General features: G+C 37.9%; 1 protein-coding gene across 1 annotated transcript in view; it reads left to right on the forward strand.

The window, feature by feature from the left end:
* Positions 1–16,169, forward strand: part of LOC129253160 (T-cell leukemia homeobox protein 3) — a 74,418-nt gene that overhangs the window by 29,003 nt on the left and 29,246 nt on the right. The window contains exon 3 of the mRNA XM_054891429.1: positions 14,462–14,690. Within this exon, the coding sequence (XP_054747404.1) occupies positions 14,462–14,690 (229 nt within the window). The remainder of the gene's footprint in view (positions 1–14,461; positions 14,691–16,169) is intronic.

The following is a 16,169-nucleotide window of genomic DNA, read 5'->3' on the forward strand; positions in this document are numbered from 1 at the left end:
CTGAACAGAAATATCAGCACAGTTTGCCATTCTCAGCTAAAAAAAACACCCTTCTAGCCCCGACTCGAACCAGGACCGGTATCTGTCAAATTTTCCTTTTCGGTTCACAGCATTTTTGTCGGGTTGCGCGTTCTTTTCTCAAACTGTTGCACTATGACAGGCAAATGTGCAGAATTCCCAGCCTATATAAGAGAGTTAACCAGGTAATTTTAATTTACTTGTGAACGCAGGTTCTTCAAAGTGGCTGCGCGAAAACTTTTATTGTTACAATAGAATGAAAGCAAATCGTTCTATTTTGTGTTGAAGAAGTGTGGAATTTTCATGTTTTTTTCTCATGTAAAATATGCAACATTTTATACATAAAAATGTCCCTATAATGAGATGACATTTTTTCGAGAAAAGAAAACATCATTAGTTTAAAAATAGCACTGACCGAAGTTAAAATAGCACTGAAAAAATGTCCCTCAAACTTTGGCAACCACAACGAGTAGCGAAATGATCCACAATGACTAAATCGTATAAGTTCCAAACTAGTTTGTTTCACTAGTCCATTTTACCGGCAGGGTCGTGCGCAACCATCTGTGTCTTTTCCCGTATGCAAATCTCTGTACATATGTATGCGTGCGTAACATACAAACATTGGTGGCATCGTAACTGTCGGCCATAATCACGCAATGTGAACACCAAAAGGTGATTAAACAGCAGCAGTATTTTTGATGCTAAATAAGCCCAGAACAGGGTTTCCTAGACGATGTTTCCCCAATACTGGCGTGGATGAACGTACAGATCGAAGTACATACATAGATATGTACATGTAATATTTCCGGGCTATGTGCGGAGATAATTCATTTGCGTTTACACATCATGGAATATCTAAAATAGTGCATAAAGGAAACAAGTAGCTCAGTTTGAGTTTTATGGAACATAGCATTTTATACCCAAGGCATGTACTCAGTAGTTATCAAACAAATACGAGCTTTCACAGCAAGCATACGGTGGAAGATTCAATGAATTGTTTCTTATAAAATTTAGCACCTTGATGGCTCCCACTGTATAATTTAGTATATAATATAATTTTCGAACGATTCCAAAATATGGTAAGGTAAGACTCGCCACCGCGGCCTCCGTAGCCGAATGGGTTGGTGCGTGACTACCATTCGGAATTCACAGAGAGAACGTAGGTTCGAATCTCGGTGAAACACCAAATTAAGAAAAACATTTTCTAATAGCGGTCGCCCCTCGGCAGGCAATGGCAAGCCTCCGATTGTATTTCTGCCATGAAAAAGCTGCTCATAAAAATATCTGCCGTTCGGAGTCGGTTTGAAACTGTAGGTCCCTCCCTATATATAAGACCCACCCCGATCGGGAGCTTTAGATCTATAGAATGAATAAACTTCGCTCTACCGATCTTTATCTTCGACTTACTTCAAAGCCTTCGTTTGGGACAGCCCGTAGTTTACAGCCGTAGTTTATAGCTCAGTATTCCAGAGTACTTTACAAACTCCTTTTGTAACAGCATAGTTAAAAAACATTAGCCTGACTTCTGGTAGCCAAACGAGTATGGAAATCGACATATGGCCTTTCTGATAAACTTGAGTATCGGTGATGATCAGAGCAGATGTCTTATTTAGAATATACAAACCTTTGATATAATTCACAAACATTTGTGGTTATTTTCGTTATTTCATGATATGTGCGCGTTTATAACTATTTTCCTGCTTACTGTCGCTGATCTGAAGTTATTGATTTTGGAGCAACATTTTTTTTGCCGCCGTAACCGTAAGGGGGGAGCTCGGCCAAACCCCCAGCAAAGAGTGTAAGCTCCAATTATTATTATTATGAACTGAAGCGGATCCTTCTTCCCTCCAAGCGAGGTTTGGAGAGGTTGTAATATTGGGAAACAAGGCAAAATGAACCTGTTCACGGGTTGTGATCGAAGTTGGAGGGGGAAGTATTCTACAGGGAGCTTTCCAGGATCACTGATCTACAGGCTTAAGAATCACCGCAGTGTTTTCCATATAGAAAAAGGTGCTATCATAGAAGCAGTCGCTTGGCTGTTGGTTGGTATTTAAAGTTCATTTAAGAAGATTATTAAGTTTGGTTTTATTATGCCACAAGAACATTGCAGAGATCTTTATAGGCAGGATACCCTTGAGGTGGTGTCCCTGTGGCTCTGTGCCCAAAGTGGGTGAAGATTTTCTTGGTCACTTGCAGTTTGCTCTGGGGTGGATGACCCTGGAGTCAGTTAGAGCGAGTGCGGGATGAGAAGGTTAAAATACAAAGTTATCAGTTCTTCTGACCACCGGTGCATCGAAGTGAAATGAAAAATGTTCTATGTGGGAGCCTCAGTCGGCCACTGTCCAATCGAAATCCATGTACTGTGATTGAATATAGCCTCGTCTCTATTCTGCGATAGCTGTCTCTAGGATAATGAGGCGGAATCATCTAAGCATATACTCTTCAATTAGCCTCTTTTGAGAGGTGAAGTTTCAAACATATTTGACCCTAATTTTTTTACTATGTCTGAGGAGTTTTCAGGATTGGACATAGCTTGGCTTTCGAATTTTCTTATAAGCACCCAGACTTCCTCCACGAGTCTCTTACGTGTTTAATCGTAATATCCAACTGAGCACTCATCCCCACAGCTTCTGCAATGGAGGTTAAGAGGTAAACCTAGCTTTTCGACGTGTATGCCGATCGTCCAATTACCAGTAAACAGAGTTACGAGTTTGGAAATTGAATGGCATGGAGTCGCCGAGACTTTCTGAGTCCTCCGTAAGGGTTTTTGAGTCCAAAGGATTTTCGAAATAGCACATGAAAACAGGCAGCTCCATATATCCTGAGAAATAAGTTGGGCAATCCGCCTTTAACAACAGTCAAGGGGTTGCCGATGACCAGGTAGGGGATCTCTGAAACCAATTCAGTCGACCCCTTCCTGATAAGCTCATCAGCAATTTCGTTTCCCTCTATGTTCCTATGTCCTGAAACCCAGATCAAAGAAATGTTACCTGCACCCCAAGAGATTTGATCTCCTGCTTACAGAAGTGTACTAATTTCGTTCTGCACCATGGCGCTCTGACGGCGAAAATGTAAGCAATTTGCATACCTAAAGGATTGCAAAGACTTCTGCCTGAAAACCACTAGTATTTTTAAGTTTTAAGGAAGTAGATAAATTGGCAGATTTAGAGAAACCTCTGTTCTGACTCTCGATTTCATCTTGGAGCCATCAGAGAAGGCAGAGGAAGCAGCCTCGTACATATTTTCTCCTCGTTCTAATCCTGACTACTTGGAAAAATACTTCTCAGTTTAGTGATAGTACAGCCCTTCTACAGAGCTGCCCACCAAACAAGGCATCTGTTCGTTAGAATTGGCAGAACCACTACGTTGTACATCCAGAGAAGGGAGCACAAGCATAGCTTCTCTCAAAATTGGGAGGGCCCTAAATTAACTTTAGAGCTGTGCTCAATAGACTTTTTACATTATAATTTTATGTAGAATCCGAGTCTGCTAAGAACGTAGTTGAAAAAAATATTATAGTTGAATATAAATTGACCTCAATCAATTGTCGCCTATTACTGGGAGTTACAAAAAACTTTCAGATGTACATACAAATACATAGTACTCATTTGTAGGGTATAAAAACCAAACGCAATGCCAGAACACTCAAAATGCCGCCACATTTTGCTCATTTGGCCCTCCACTTAGCAGATCAATTTGAGTTCGTGTCACCGACGGACGATTTGCAGACAACGCTTGTCGGCTAAGTTGTGTCCCCACCGCAGCGTTTCATTGCCCTTGCTCGCCATATTTACGCGTCTCTTTAAAAGGCCCGACCGAAACTATTCGATTTTAGCACTGACCGCTGTCAGTGGCTTTTGACTGACTATTGGACTTTTCGTTATTTTAATGAGGTGGTTTACATGACTTTTTAATTTCGAGTAGAAGGAATTAATTACGCGTTGGGCGGTCGCAGCCGCCAAAACAACTTTGAAATCGAAGCCCGTTGCGCAACGGATATAACGCTGTCAGTGTCTTGTTCTTTGTCCACCCTTACACCTTTCCCGTGGCGCTTCGATCGACAGACACACTTCTCATTACTGCTTTCCGCAAGCTGCGCGTCTAGCTGTCGTCGGCGCATTCGTTTTATCCATGGAAATTATGCAGAACTACGCATGCGCGCAAGCGGGGAGTTTTGCGTGCACGGAATGTATGCAAAGTGTTTGCATATACGAGTGTGTATGTATGTACGTATGTCTGCTGACATGTCTCTGTTAAGCTTTTAATTTTATTAATTACTAAAACACTGGCTGGTAGTCAATGGATGGCGGTAGTGTTGATACCTTCTCGCAACCATTTCCGCCTGCACCTTTTTATTACTTGCTTCCCATCTTCTCCTCAATTTTTATGCGCTAATTCCACATTTGCCTACATACTTACATACACACTTCTTGTACATACATACATATGTACATTCGATACATTTTTATAACAAAAATATTCAATTTTATATCTTTTCGACCGATTCTCTTTCCTTTCGTATGCCATGCGATCACTTTGTGCTTCTCGCCGTCTCGTTGTGCTTATTAATTCTTACACTTTTATCGGAAATTTACGTTGTCGCTTGTTGTGCTCTTTGTCTCCACTGATAAGGTGGCGCCTTGGCTTTTTCACTAAATTGACTTCTTCCAGTCGTTGCCCCGCATTAGCTCAACAGCTCAACGATGGTGGCAACATTTAGTGGCCTGGCCTCATCTGTCCTTACGCTTCGATGATTTATGGCTGCCTTAAGCCGTTTCTGAACCGTTTAACGATAGGACTGTATGCATATTTAGAGCCGCAATGGGATGGTCGCCAACAATAATTGAGTAACAGCTCGGAAGTGGTCGGTGGCAACAGCAATGGCTGCACCTTGGCTTTTTGACTTATTTTTACGTATAGATTGTGAAAATATTTGAAATACAAAAAATTAAGAAAAGAAGTGATTGACATAATTTTTTGGAGTTTATATGGTTGTTATAGAGTTATGCTTTGTTTAAAAATACTCAAAAAAAAAAAAAATTAAGTGCACAAATTATTAGTTTCGAATTTAGCGGCCAAAATTACGATTCTTATTGACGCGATTGGTAAATGGTGCCATTCTACTCCCACAAAAATCAGTTACCATCGCTCAGGGGTAGACCAAGAGGCTCCCGGCGATGCTGCCTGCATCATGAAATAGCTCGCTATGATCTCGTCTGGATTCCATTGAGGCAAAACGCAAACAGTAGAAATAAGTAGAAATCATTAACTTTGGCACTATGTACCACGTAATCGGCGCTTAAGAAACCTACACTAATAATCGCTCTGAAGCGCTCTCTGTTGACTGCTTAAAGTATGACTTCTGAAGAAAAATGTATGTCTATGAAACCTCTATTCCACAATCCACTCCAAACGGTAATATCTGAGGATAGATTGACTACTCTACGTTAACCAATTCTGTCTTCCTAAATAGCTTTCAAGTTGGAAATGTGTCATATCGGGAAATATGATTTTCCCAGGAAGCTCATAATTAGTTTCAACGCGGAGAAGCGATGCCAAGAAAAATGATAATCTCAACCTTTCAGTTCCTTAGAACTTGTAATAGTTTTGGTAGCTGGATCAATCCATTTCATATCGGATAGAACGACCTGGTCGAAAATCTGTTTTACAATAATGGCACGCCCATCTTTACTGATTGTTTGGCCGAGCTACTCCTCCAATTTGTGGTGTGAGTCTTGGTGTCTTCTCACAAATGGAGCGACCGAACGGCAAGTAGTTTTATTATAAGAATCTTTTTCTCCGGAAATAAACTCGGAGGTTTGCCATTGCCTGCCGAGGGGCGAACACTATTTGAAAAAGCCTGTTCTATCAAGTCTAAGACCCGGACCCTATCGCATGGTAGTTACGCGCAAACCCATTCAGCTACAGAAGTCTCGGAAACTTATAGATCTTGTTTTTGGACTATTTTCGGTGTGCAGTTTTTTTGTCCTGAAAGTTAGCGTTTTCAAAAAATTTAATGAAATAAGTGAAGTTTCAACTTTTCCAGAAGCAACTTTGAACTCGGACAATAACAACTTCTGCAAAAATGCATGAATTTGATAGACTTTTGTGGACTTTTTCTAGGTTATGGGTTCATTAGTTAATTGAATAATTAAAAATTCAAAATTTTCTTAAATGCGTAAAAGGTTTGATTTATGCTGCGTGTAAAAAGTGTATATGTTAGCGCCAACATGCAGAAATTCTACCGACTATTCCGTGTCGAAAACTTGTCTTCGGTACAAGTAGTTATTTTCATAACTTCGTTTACTTTGAATCACGAATCCAACGTGCGCTTTTTATCCAGTAATGCTTCGATTATTTTAGGAAAAAAGAATTGTATCAGATTGCTGTAAAATGAGTTCCAAAAGGTTTCGACGAAAACGAAAGTAGATCGGCTTAGAATCTTTGCATAATAAAAATTTTTATTCGCCTTTGAATAATCATCTGCATCGACTGCTACCACTTTTGTATCCTGATAATGTTTTGGCACCACGGATTAGTATGTTCTGCTTGCTACAAAACACTCTCCTCGATTTTACTTCAACACGCGCTCAAGAATCTCAATCATCTTCTCAAAGCTTTCATGGTCCTAACATAGAAAAAGACACCTTCAATTCCGAATATATACAAAATTGATGGCCTAATGCATACTAATAGTATGTAGAAATAATGTTGGATGTTGCAGCCATAAATACCAATAAAATTGATCTACCACAGGATAATGATCCTAAACTCACTAGTCGGAAGGCCAATAATTGGCTTCGCGCAAATAAAATTGAGGTTATGGAATGTCCAGCTCTGTCCCCCGATCTCAATCCTATAGAAAATCTCTGGACGGGACTTTAAAAAAGCTATAAACTATGCCAAACCGAGTAACAATCAACAACTTTGGAAATTGTTAAAGATACGTGACTGAAGCAGCAATGCGAACAATTGGTGGACTCAATGCCACGCCGTCGTTGTGCTGCCGTAAGAAAAAGAAATTCAACTAAATAGTAGTTAGAACTTTGAATCTGTAAACTTTGTCAATGCAATTTTTCTTTAATTTCTTTTAACTTAATTTTGTATTTGATGAACTTGGTTAGAATGCGTAACTTTTATGACCACTGCTTTTATGGCCACTGCTTTTATGGGCCATTATTTTCTCAGTAGATGGCAGTTGTGATGGATATCTCGTAAAGTATCGATCAATCAATTTAAGGTTTAAGCTCGTTTTCACGATAACATTTCATGCCAAAAAAATTCTTTTCCTGTTTTTTGTTTGTCCCCTTCAGCCGTGAGTTACAGGGTGCTAACAATGGAAGTCAACAAAGAGAAAATTCGGTACATTTTACAGTTTTTGTATGATAAAGGCCAAAATGCAAGGTGAACCGCTGAAATTGTGCTGTGAATAGTGTGAATGGTGTTTATGGTGTCGATACCGCAACAGCTAGGTTAGGTTAGATTATACTGGCTGGCCGAAGCCACGCAGAGACCATTCCTGTCCATGGCGACACCAGATCGAGTCCTATTTAGCGATAATATGCATCACTCAAGATCCGCGTACTGTTGGCGAATTTTAGGAGTCACTCGAGCTCCAGTTCAGGGATATGTTCTAGCCTTTCAAAGCTATAAGCACTCAGGTAGCATAGTCTAGTTTTCAAGAGAGCCGGACAGTAGCTTAGAAGATGTTCCAAGGCTTCTCTTGTACCCGGCTCATTACATTTCCTGCAAACGTCGTTAATGGTTACATTTAGCTTGTAAGCGTGTGCTGCAACTAGGCAGTGCCCTGTTAATATACCAACTAAAGTTCTACAGTTTCTTCTATCGAATACCGTAACAGTTCCGGCATTTTTCATGTTAAAGAAAATGTCAACAAAGTCGAAAATGTCGATAAAATCACAGAAATAATCGAGGTTGGCAGGCATGTTAGTAGACGTAGCATCGCACAGAAGCTAAATATCGACCGCAAAACAATTTTAAGCCATTTGCAGATTCCAATGTGAATTTTTGAGAAATGATAATTTAAGTAGTAGGTAAAAAGTCCTTATAAAGCGGAGTTTTTGACTTCTTATGGGTAATTCTTTGAGTACTTCCCAAACGATTTACCCTGCATTTAGTATCCCAGTATCCTTTGCGCATTAGTTCGCAAACTTTCGTGTTTAGAACATAAATTCTCGCACCGAGTTCAGTATTTGTTTTCGAACCGTCTGCGAACCATTCGAGACTTCTGGCATCGACCACCCAGTTCCCATTCATAGCCGTTTGAGATTATGATTTCAAATCATCGGTTAAAATCTCTGATTTGGTATCTCTGTTTTGATACTTGTTTAACCACAGTCAGGAAGATCTTTTCCAAGTATGATTTACACTTCTGGCTGCAAATTTTTTAAGGAAAGTATGCAGTGGGGATAGTCCTACCATTGCCTCTATTGCATCAGCGGGACAGCAGTTCACGGTACCAGTTATTGCCAAGCAGGCAGACAACTACCAAGTTACTTAATTGGATTTCGGCCACCAAACAATCATCTGGCCATACACCCAATGAATTCTTTTAGATTCTAGACCCCATGTTCTGTCATATAAGGTGAAGTTCAAAATAAACAAGACCGAGCTAAAATAGAATCGATAGGAGTTTTGTTCTGATAACTTCGAGTTTATTTATTCAAAATAATATAGTTCCCACTGGCCTCGATACACTGTTTTGCGTGATCTGAAAGCGTGTTTCAGGTCATTGACCGGAATACGGAATGTCCTTCAGGATGTCGGTACAATACTTTTGGATGGCCTCTACAGACGCAAAACGTTTTCCTTAGTACACAGTGAGTGATTGATGGTTAAATTGCAATTTCTAGTGAAAAAATCAGTCACAAGAGTGGATCGATGAGTGCCAAATTCCTTCTTCGCGGTATTCAGGCGAGTTCCAAGATAGAAAATGGCATTGACGGTTCAGTCCATTAGCACGAACTTCTTGTGTACAATACCCTTGGAATCGTAAAAACAAATGAGCATCGACTAGATTTTTGACTTCTCCAACCGCGATTTTTAGGGTGGTGGCTCGTCTGGGGCCTTCCATTCAGCACTGTGAAACTTAGTTTCAGGTTCTTGTTGGAAAAACCAAGTTTTATCACCAGTTGCAATGTGGTAAAGGAAGTTCTAGTCTTTTCTCGCCTCTTTAATTAGGTATTTCAAATATTGAATTCTAAGCAATTTTTGGTCCTCAGTTAACTTATGCGGAATGAAACGTGCACAGACCTTTCGTAAGCCCAAATGATAAGTTAAAATTTGATAAATCGATGTTTTGGAGATATTCAACTCAGATTTCACGATTTTCAACTAGAATTTCGGTTCATTTTCAATAAATTTACGAATTTCTCGGTTCATTCTTGAGAAATTTACGAAGTTACATTAATCGAAGGAATAAGCAAAATAAATTTTTTTGACAAAATGGCGGTTTCTAAAAAAAAAATCGATTTTCGACCGATTTTTTTATTTAAGAAGCTCGTGTATAATTTTACTCTAATCGGTTTAGCCGTTTTCGAGTAATATTGTTCACCGACGTTGAAAACACCATTTTCAGAAAAACGCGCTGCTGCTCCGGCGTTGTACTTTCAAGCACTCTGAAACGGCTTTTCAAATTTGCGTGCAACTTCGAAAATATTCATCGGCACGATATTAAATTTTCTGTGTATATTCTTAAATATATGTACATTAAGAAAATAAAACGAATAAAAAATAGATTTGAAAATTAATCTTTGCTGCACTTACCTACATTTAACAATTTCTTGGAATTTACTATAATTCCATCAATACAGATTTATTTTATGAATGCAAGATAATCAAAAACCTTCATTGACCTCTTTGTTGTTTTCTTTTTTTGTTTTTAATTATAATTTATTACCAAACGTTCTCAATACGATAAGTACCAATGCCTTATGGTATATAAATAACTTTCATCTGCACGGCATACATTTTTAAGCAAGCAATTTTCTTAAGTACTTTCATAAAAGTAAGACCGCATACTTGCACATATATATATATATATGTATGTATGTGCATGTATGCACTATTTAAATATCTTCGAAGAAAACTTTTCCACCACTCAATTTCTTAGCAAGTTTCTTATCCTTGAAAGGATTTTATTGCTTTTGCCATTTTTGTCATTTTCTCTGCCGCTCTTACTGCTGTTTAACCACAAAAATCATTTCGTTGCTATTTTTCAATTTATCTAAATCAAGTTCAACTACTTACTACGGTGTATATTTAAATTTTGAAAGGTCGTCGTATCCTTCCCAATGCATCTTAGATGAATGCCACACCGTCCTCATTCGTCCTTTCACGACGACGGTTCCCGAATAAATAATGCATATTAAAAGCTTTTCGCATTATTCGTCTTGTGCTTTGGCCATATTCCAATGTCGGTAGGTACACAAGAAAGATGAGAAAAAATTGCAGGCAGCAAAGAAAGAGCAAGAATTTAACTCGATATGCAAAAAGCACTCAAGCACTTGGCTAATATCATAAAATTCATATCCCCTTTGGATTATGCAAGAGCTCTTGTGTGAAAAATAATAAATAAATATGTGCTTATGTAAATCCGCAGAGCTGGTGCCAGAGTGTGAATGGTTTTGACTAGTAGGCCGCCCACCAACGGGCTGATACTCTTAAGCGACCTCTCAAGAGGCATATAACCGTATAAGTACAAGGAAAGAAACTGAACTTTCAGTAAGAGTCAGAAATATTCGAATTCAATCGGCCCCATTTGCATGTAGGCAAACACATACATACAAACAAACGTGTGTTGGTACATATACGAGTACATAATGCGTTATTTTAAATGGGAGCCTAACTATAAAATTATGCTTTCGTGGTTTACGTTGGATTTAAAAGTCTACCCCCAGATTGAACCCCTTTTCATTGCTGGTCGTAGCTGCTATAAAGTCGACAAAATACACATCATCAATAGGGGTTGGCGCCACTTCTGGCTTCGTGTGCACACAGTCACGCACATGCACGAAATATATGTACATAAATTTGTGTGTGCGCATACATGGCAAATCATGTGCTTATGATGTTTAGCGTATGCGGTGCGATAAATGGCTTTTACTGCAATTGATATTACCAAAATATTGCCAAAGCAGCCAACAACGAGTCAGCGTGCGGTTACAACGCAATCAGCTCCAACTGGAAAGATACATGAATGTGAGAATGCGAGTGTGTATGTAGGTGTGTACGTATTATATAATACATGAATTGATGCATGCGTACGTGTGAATTTTCGATTGGCGGTAAATTCTCTGCCTATTGATTTCTCACAAATTTACGATCGAACGTTGAAACATAAACAACGTAAAAATTGTGGAATTATTCAACATTTTCTTTCGGCTGAGTATAAAATATTAGTTGGGCATATTGCTTGCGCTGCTATGTACATTTGTCTGTTTTTATCGGCTTTGGAGAAACATTCATAAGGAATGCGATTTGTCAGTTTAACACTTGATCACGTGCTTTACTTTATAAACAGCCAAAAAAAGGTGATGAATTTACGCACCATCTAAAGCCATAAAGTCTAAAAATATTTGTGTTTGGTTCTTTTTCAATTTTTGGGACAAAACATAAATAATGGCGCCTAGGCAATAAAAATAATGGAAAAAGTATCAAAGGCCTCTTAATGTAGTGCAGTCAGTGCTATTGTAGGCTATTCGGGTAATGTGGTCAACGTCTGTATTTTTCATAATAACGAACATGCACTAGGAAGATTTCTTCTGAACTTCAAAATTCATATAACGGATGTTTTACGCTGCTCGCCATTTGAATTGGACTCTTTACTGATGTGCAGTTGATCAAAATATTTTGGGAAGTGCAGTCGATTTGTTTTTCAGTGGCGTGTAATATTAATGGTATTTTTTGGCAAGTGATTATTTTTAGAGTGTGGAAGTTCAGATAGAATTATTAAACTATTCTGCATGTTTTAATGCGGTAAGAAACTCTTTTTAAATTATTTAAACAAAAGTTTTTAATACTTTTTTCTTGTAAGTGATGCAGGGGCTAATGTGGGCTAGCCAGCGTTGGGTATTGGGAACTAGTAGCCCACATTACTCCCTTAGTATTTTCTTATTCTCGTTAATTTCCCTGATTGGTATTTCCCAATTATACATATTTGGACAAGCCAAAAATCTAGAAATAAGGAAATGGGACCCCGGTATGATGAAAAAAGCCATTGTAAATGTTAGGAATGAGGAGAGGGGCACACTTTTTGCATCAAAGACTTTTGATGTGCCGCGTTTTACATTGCAAAGAAGGACAAGGAGTAATGCATCCCCCCCTAGCCTGCTTTTAAAAACCCCACTTGGATGTAAGCTAGTACTGGACGAAGCCCCAGAAAAATACCTTGTAAAATATAAATTAGAAATGGAATCAAGACTTTGCGACCTCACAAGAGACGATATTCGTTCCCTGGTGTTTCAATTGACGGAATTGCCAAAGTGCCAAACAAATTTTCGGTCCTTAAGCAATTTGCAGGGAAAGGTTGGCTGCATGGATTCTTGCGCAGGCACAAAAAATTAGTTTAGTCTTCGCTCTCCAACGGGAATGACTTTTGATAGAGCAATGGGTTCATCAAAGAAAATGTAAAGATGTTTTTCGATTTACTTGAGCAAGAGTATGAGAAACATAAATTTTCACCACCTGCTATACAGAATGTGGATTTATATTTACCTAAAATTAATATTTTTTTTTTTTTTTCAAATAGTTAACCACGAAGGTCATTAATTAATTTAAAAAAAATGTATGAATAAATTCATTGACTTATTACTAACTCTTACAATTGTTTTTGGTGGTTTTATCTAGAGGCTCACTTTACCCGAATACCCTGGGCCACCTTACCCACCATTTTTTTTTCATCAACTTTAAGGTGGTTTCAGTTTTTCTATATTATCAGACGAAAACGATTATATTAGGGTATATTTTGCAATAAAATGTAAAGATAATTCAATATCTGTTAGAGAGAAAAAAATATCGCTTTTTCATTCAATTAATATTAAGGTGAAATGGTGCCCACAATAGGCGACTTCACTCTACTCTGTGGGCCTTCACATCAGATGTTGTTATCGTTCATTCTTCTGTGCCACATAATAGGACGGGTATGATGAGGTACCTGTAATGCGTCATTTAAGTTCGCCAAGGGAAATTATATAGTAAAATAAGATTAGTTTAAGAAGTCCGCAATTTCGCTTAAATGAAAATGGGCTTCATCACTCCAAAAAACAGTGTTTACTCTACGAAATACGATGAAGGCAGAAACGCTTGCATGATTTGAAATTTTCAGGGGTGAAGTCTAAGATCCTTCCTCCATGACGTATTGCACAAACGTTTTTGAAGTCCTAGGGCAGCCGCTCTTTTGCGCACAGCAAGCAAAATTGTTGCACTCAAAAACGTATAAGCCTTTAGTTCTTTTCGTATAAGCAAAACATAATTATTTCGAATAGAAACACATACATCTAGTTACTAAGGACAATTAATGTCATTATTGAAAAAGATACATTCGGCAATTTTGGCGTAGTTCTTGGCGTTTCAATATTTTGTTCCTCTAAGACATTCTCACTTCTTACCAATTTCACTACTATCAAAAGCAAAAAACCTAATTGCTTGCGTCTACGCTGCTTGGAAAAAAATTTTACGAGTATACAAAATTTAATAATTTTGTGAATGAAAAAGGAAAATAAGTAAGTGCGTGCCTAAGCATTGGACGCACAGGTCGTTGGGCTTAGCTGAACGACAATGACACACACTCACCTCTTCCGTTGAGTACACACAACACACTCCAAACACTTTAAGTATGACTGATAAGTCAAATTTAGGATAACAACAGCAATTAGGATCAAGGCAATATTAACGGCAGACTGGTTGCACGCTCACAGCCAGAGGCGCGGTCGTTTTGAAGTGTCTAATTGATTTCACAGCAGGTATACACAGAATAATTGGTACAATACATTGTGGCACATTTTAGGAGATGAGTAGTGTCTGTGAACAGGTATATCGAGGTGCATTTGCTGACACACCGCACATACCTACATGGGTGCACGCACACCATCCCGGAAGTAAATATCGGAAATTGCTTGTTATCTCTCAAAATTTATTGCTTACAAATTGTTTGAAAACTTAAACCCTACAATTAAATTAGTTGCGTTCTCTGTCCGATTATTTGAGACGCCATCACCAGTCAGCATATCATGAGCGCTTAGACATTTATGACAAAGTCTTCACAATTGTCTTCCCATACACTTGAATTCGTAAATACATACATACACATACCTGTATATAAGCATACAAATGCATATGCATCTACTCCTTTATATTTTAGTAATCGCTTACGTACGTTCAAAGCAATATTAAGAACTCCTTTTTATGTGCATTTTTATTGCAGCTGCTTTTCCCATTACCCGTCGCATTGGTCATCCATATCAAAATCGCACACCACCAAAGCGGAAAAAGCCGCGAACCTCCTTCACACGCATTCAAGTGGCCGAACTGGAGAAACGTTTTCATAAGCAAAAATATTTGGCGTCCGCCGAACGAGCGGCATTAGCGCGCGGCCTTAAGATGACCGATGCACAAGTGAAGACCTGGTTCCAGAATCGTCGCACGAAGTGGAGGTAAGTGTGGTAGTTTTCAAAGTACTTAATTTGTAAATGTAAAGGGTCTTCCTTTGGAAACTGACTGTTTATGTTTTTTTTTATAAACAAAACATGTGATTGAGATATCGAAAAAATATATGTACTCAAATCAAATCATTAGAATGGAAAAAATATCGTCACGAGCACGCTCCTATATATCAAATAGCTTTAAGGGGTTAAATACGTCCAGCAGCGCCAAAAATGCGCTAAAAGAAAAACTGTTTTTAGAAGGGATAATAATAGAAATAAATATAAACAAATTTTATACATTGTTTATTAGTACCTAAAATTTATAAAAAAATTTATTCAAATTTTTCTTTACAAAAATTAGTAGGTATATAAAAAATCACGTGACGCAAAGTACAATGAAAAAACTGTGCTCCACGGTCTGCATCATTTCCCCTTGAAATGTTTATGGATCTGTAAAAAGAAAAAAATTCCTTGTAAAATAAAGTTGTAGTTATAGTCTGTCGAGCAGGCTTTTCGAATTTCGAAAAATTTTGTAATTTGCGGCATTTTAAAAAAGGTCACAATTTACGTCATTCTTGTCACAATTTAATTATGTTTATGAATTTTAATAATAAATATCAAAAATCAAATCTATAGAGAAAACACTTTAGAATATTTAAAAGAAAACCTCATCAAAAAATATTAAAAACTGTATGAGTTATCATGCAGACCGTGCCGGAAAAAAGTCGTTTCGAGAAAAACGAGTTTAAGGTTTGAGGTATAGGAGCACGCGAACTGCTCTCTATCTAGTTAATGGGGTGTAGAAGCTATAATGTTGGGAATTTCCGCATAAAAATCTCACAGCATATTCTTAAGATACTATACCTTCGAAATATCGAATTTACATTTTAATGTACTGAAATGTACTTGATACCTTTTTCGCGCAAACCACAATATTCATTCATCTGAACACCTGATTTTGACAGTTTCTTTTCTATGCGCTTTTACTGCTGGCAAATATTACACAGGTCTGCAAAAAATGGGTTCGGAATGTTCTATAAAAGTGTAGTGTCATTTCCGAAGTAATTTTTTGCGTAGAATCCGAATCCGGGGTTTAAATTGCTTTATCACGTCAGGATTTTGAGATATCCTAACCTAAAAGTGCAAAAACGCTGTTTTTGCCCATTTTTGAGGTTATGTAGCTACGCAGATTTTGCTCTTAATAAAAAAGTAGACGTGGTATTTTAAATTATAAGTCTTGCTCTTTTAAATGGCGTTGAGTTTGCTTAAATATCTTTATTTTTCACTGAGATATCGCATTTTGAAAACAGCGTTTTTTGCATTTTACGTTAGGATATCTCAAAATCTTGACGTGATAGAGCAATTTAAACCCCGGATTCGGATTCTACGCAAAAAATTACTTCGAAAATGACCCTACACTTTCCTAGAATAAAACGTTGTTGACCTGTGTTATCTAATATTGAATAAAAATGAAACCGATTGTTGAGA

The sequence above is a fragment of the Anastrepha obliqua genome, chromosome 1 (genome assembly GCF_027943255.1).
Source record: "Anastrepha obliqua isolate idAnaObli1 chromosome 1, idAnaObli1_1.0, whole genome shotgun sequence".
Lineage (NCBI taxonomy): Eukaryota > Metazoa > Arthropoda > Insecta > Diptera > Tephritidae > Anastrepha > Anastrepha obliqua.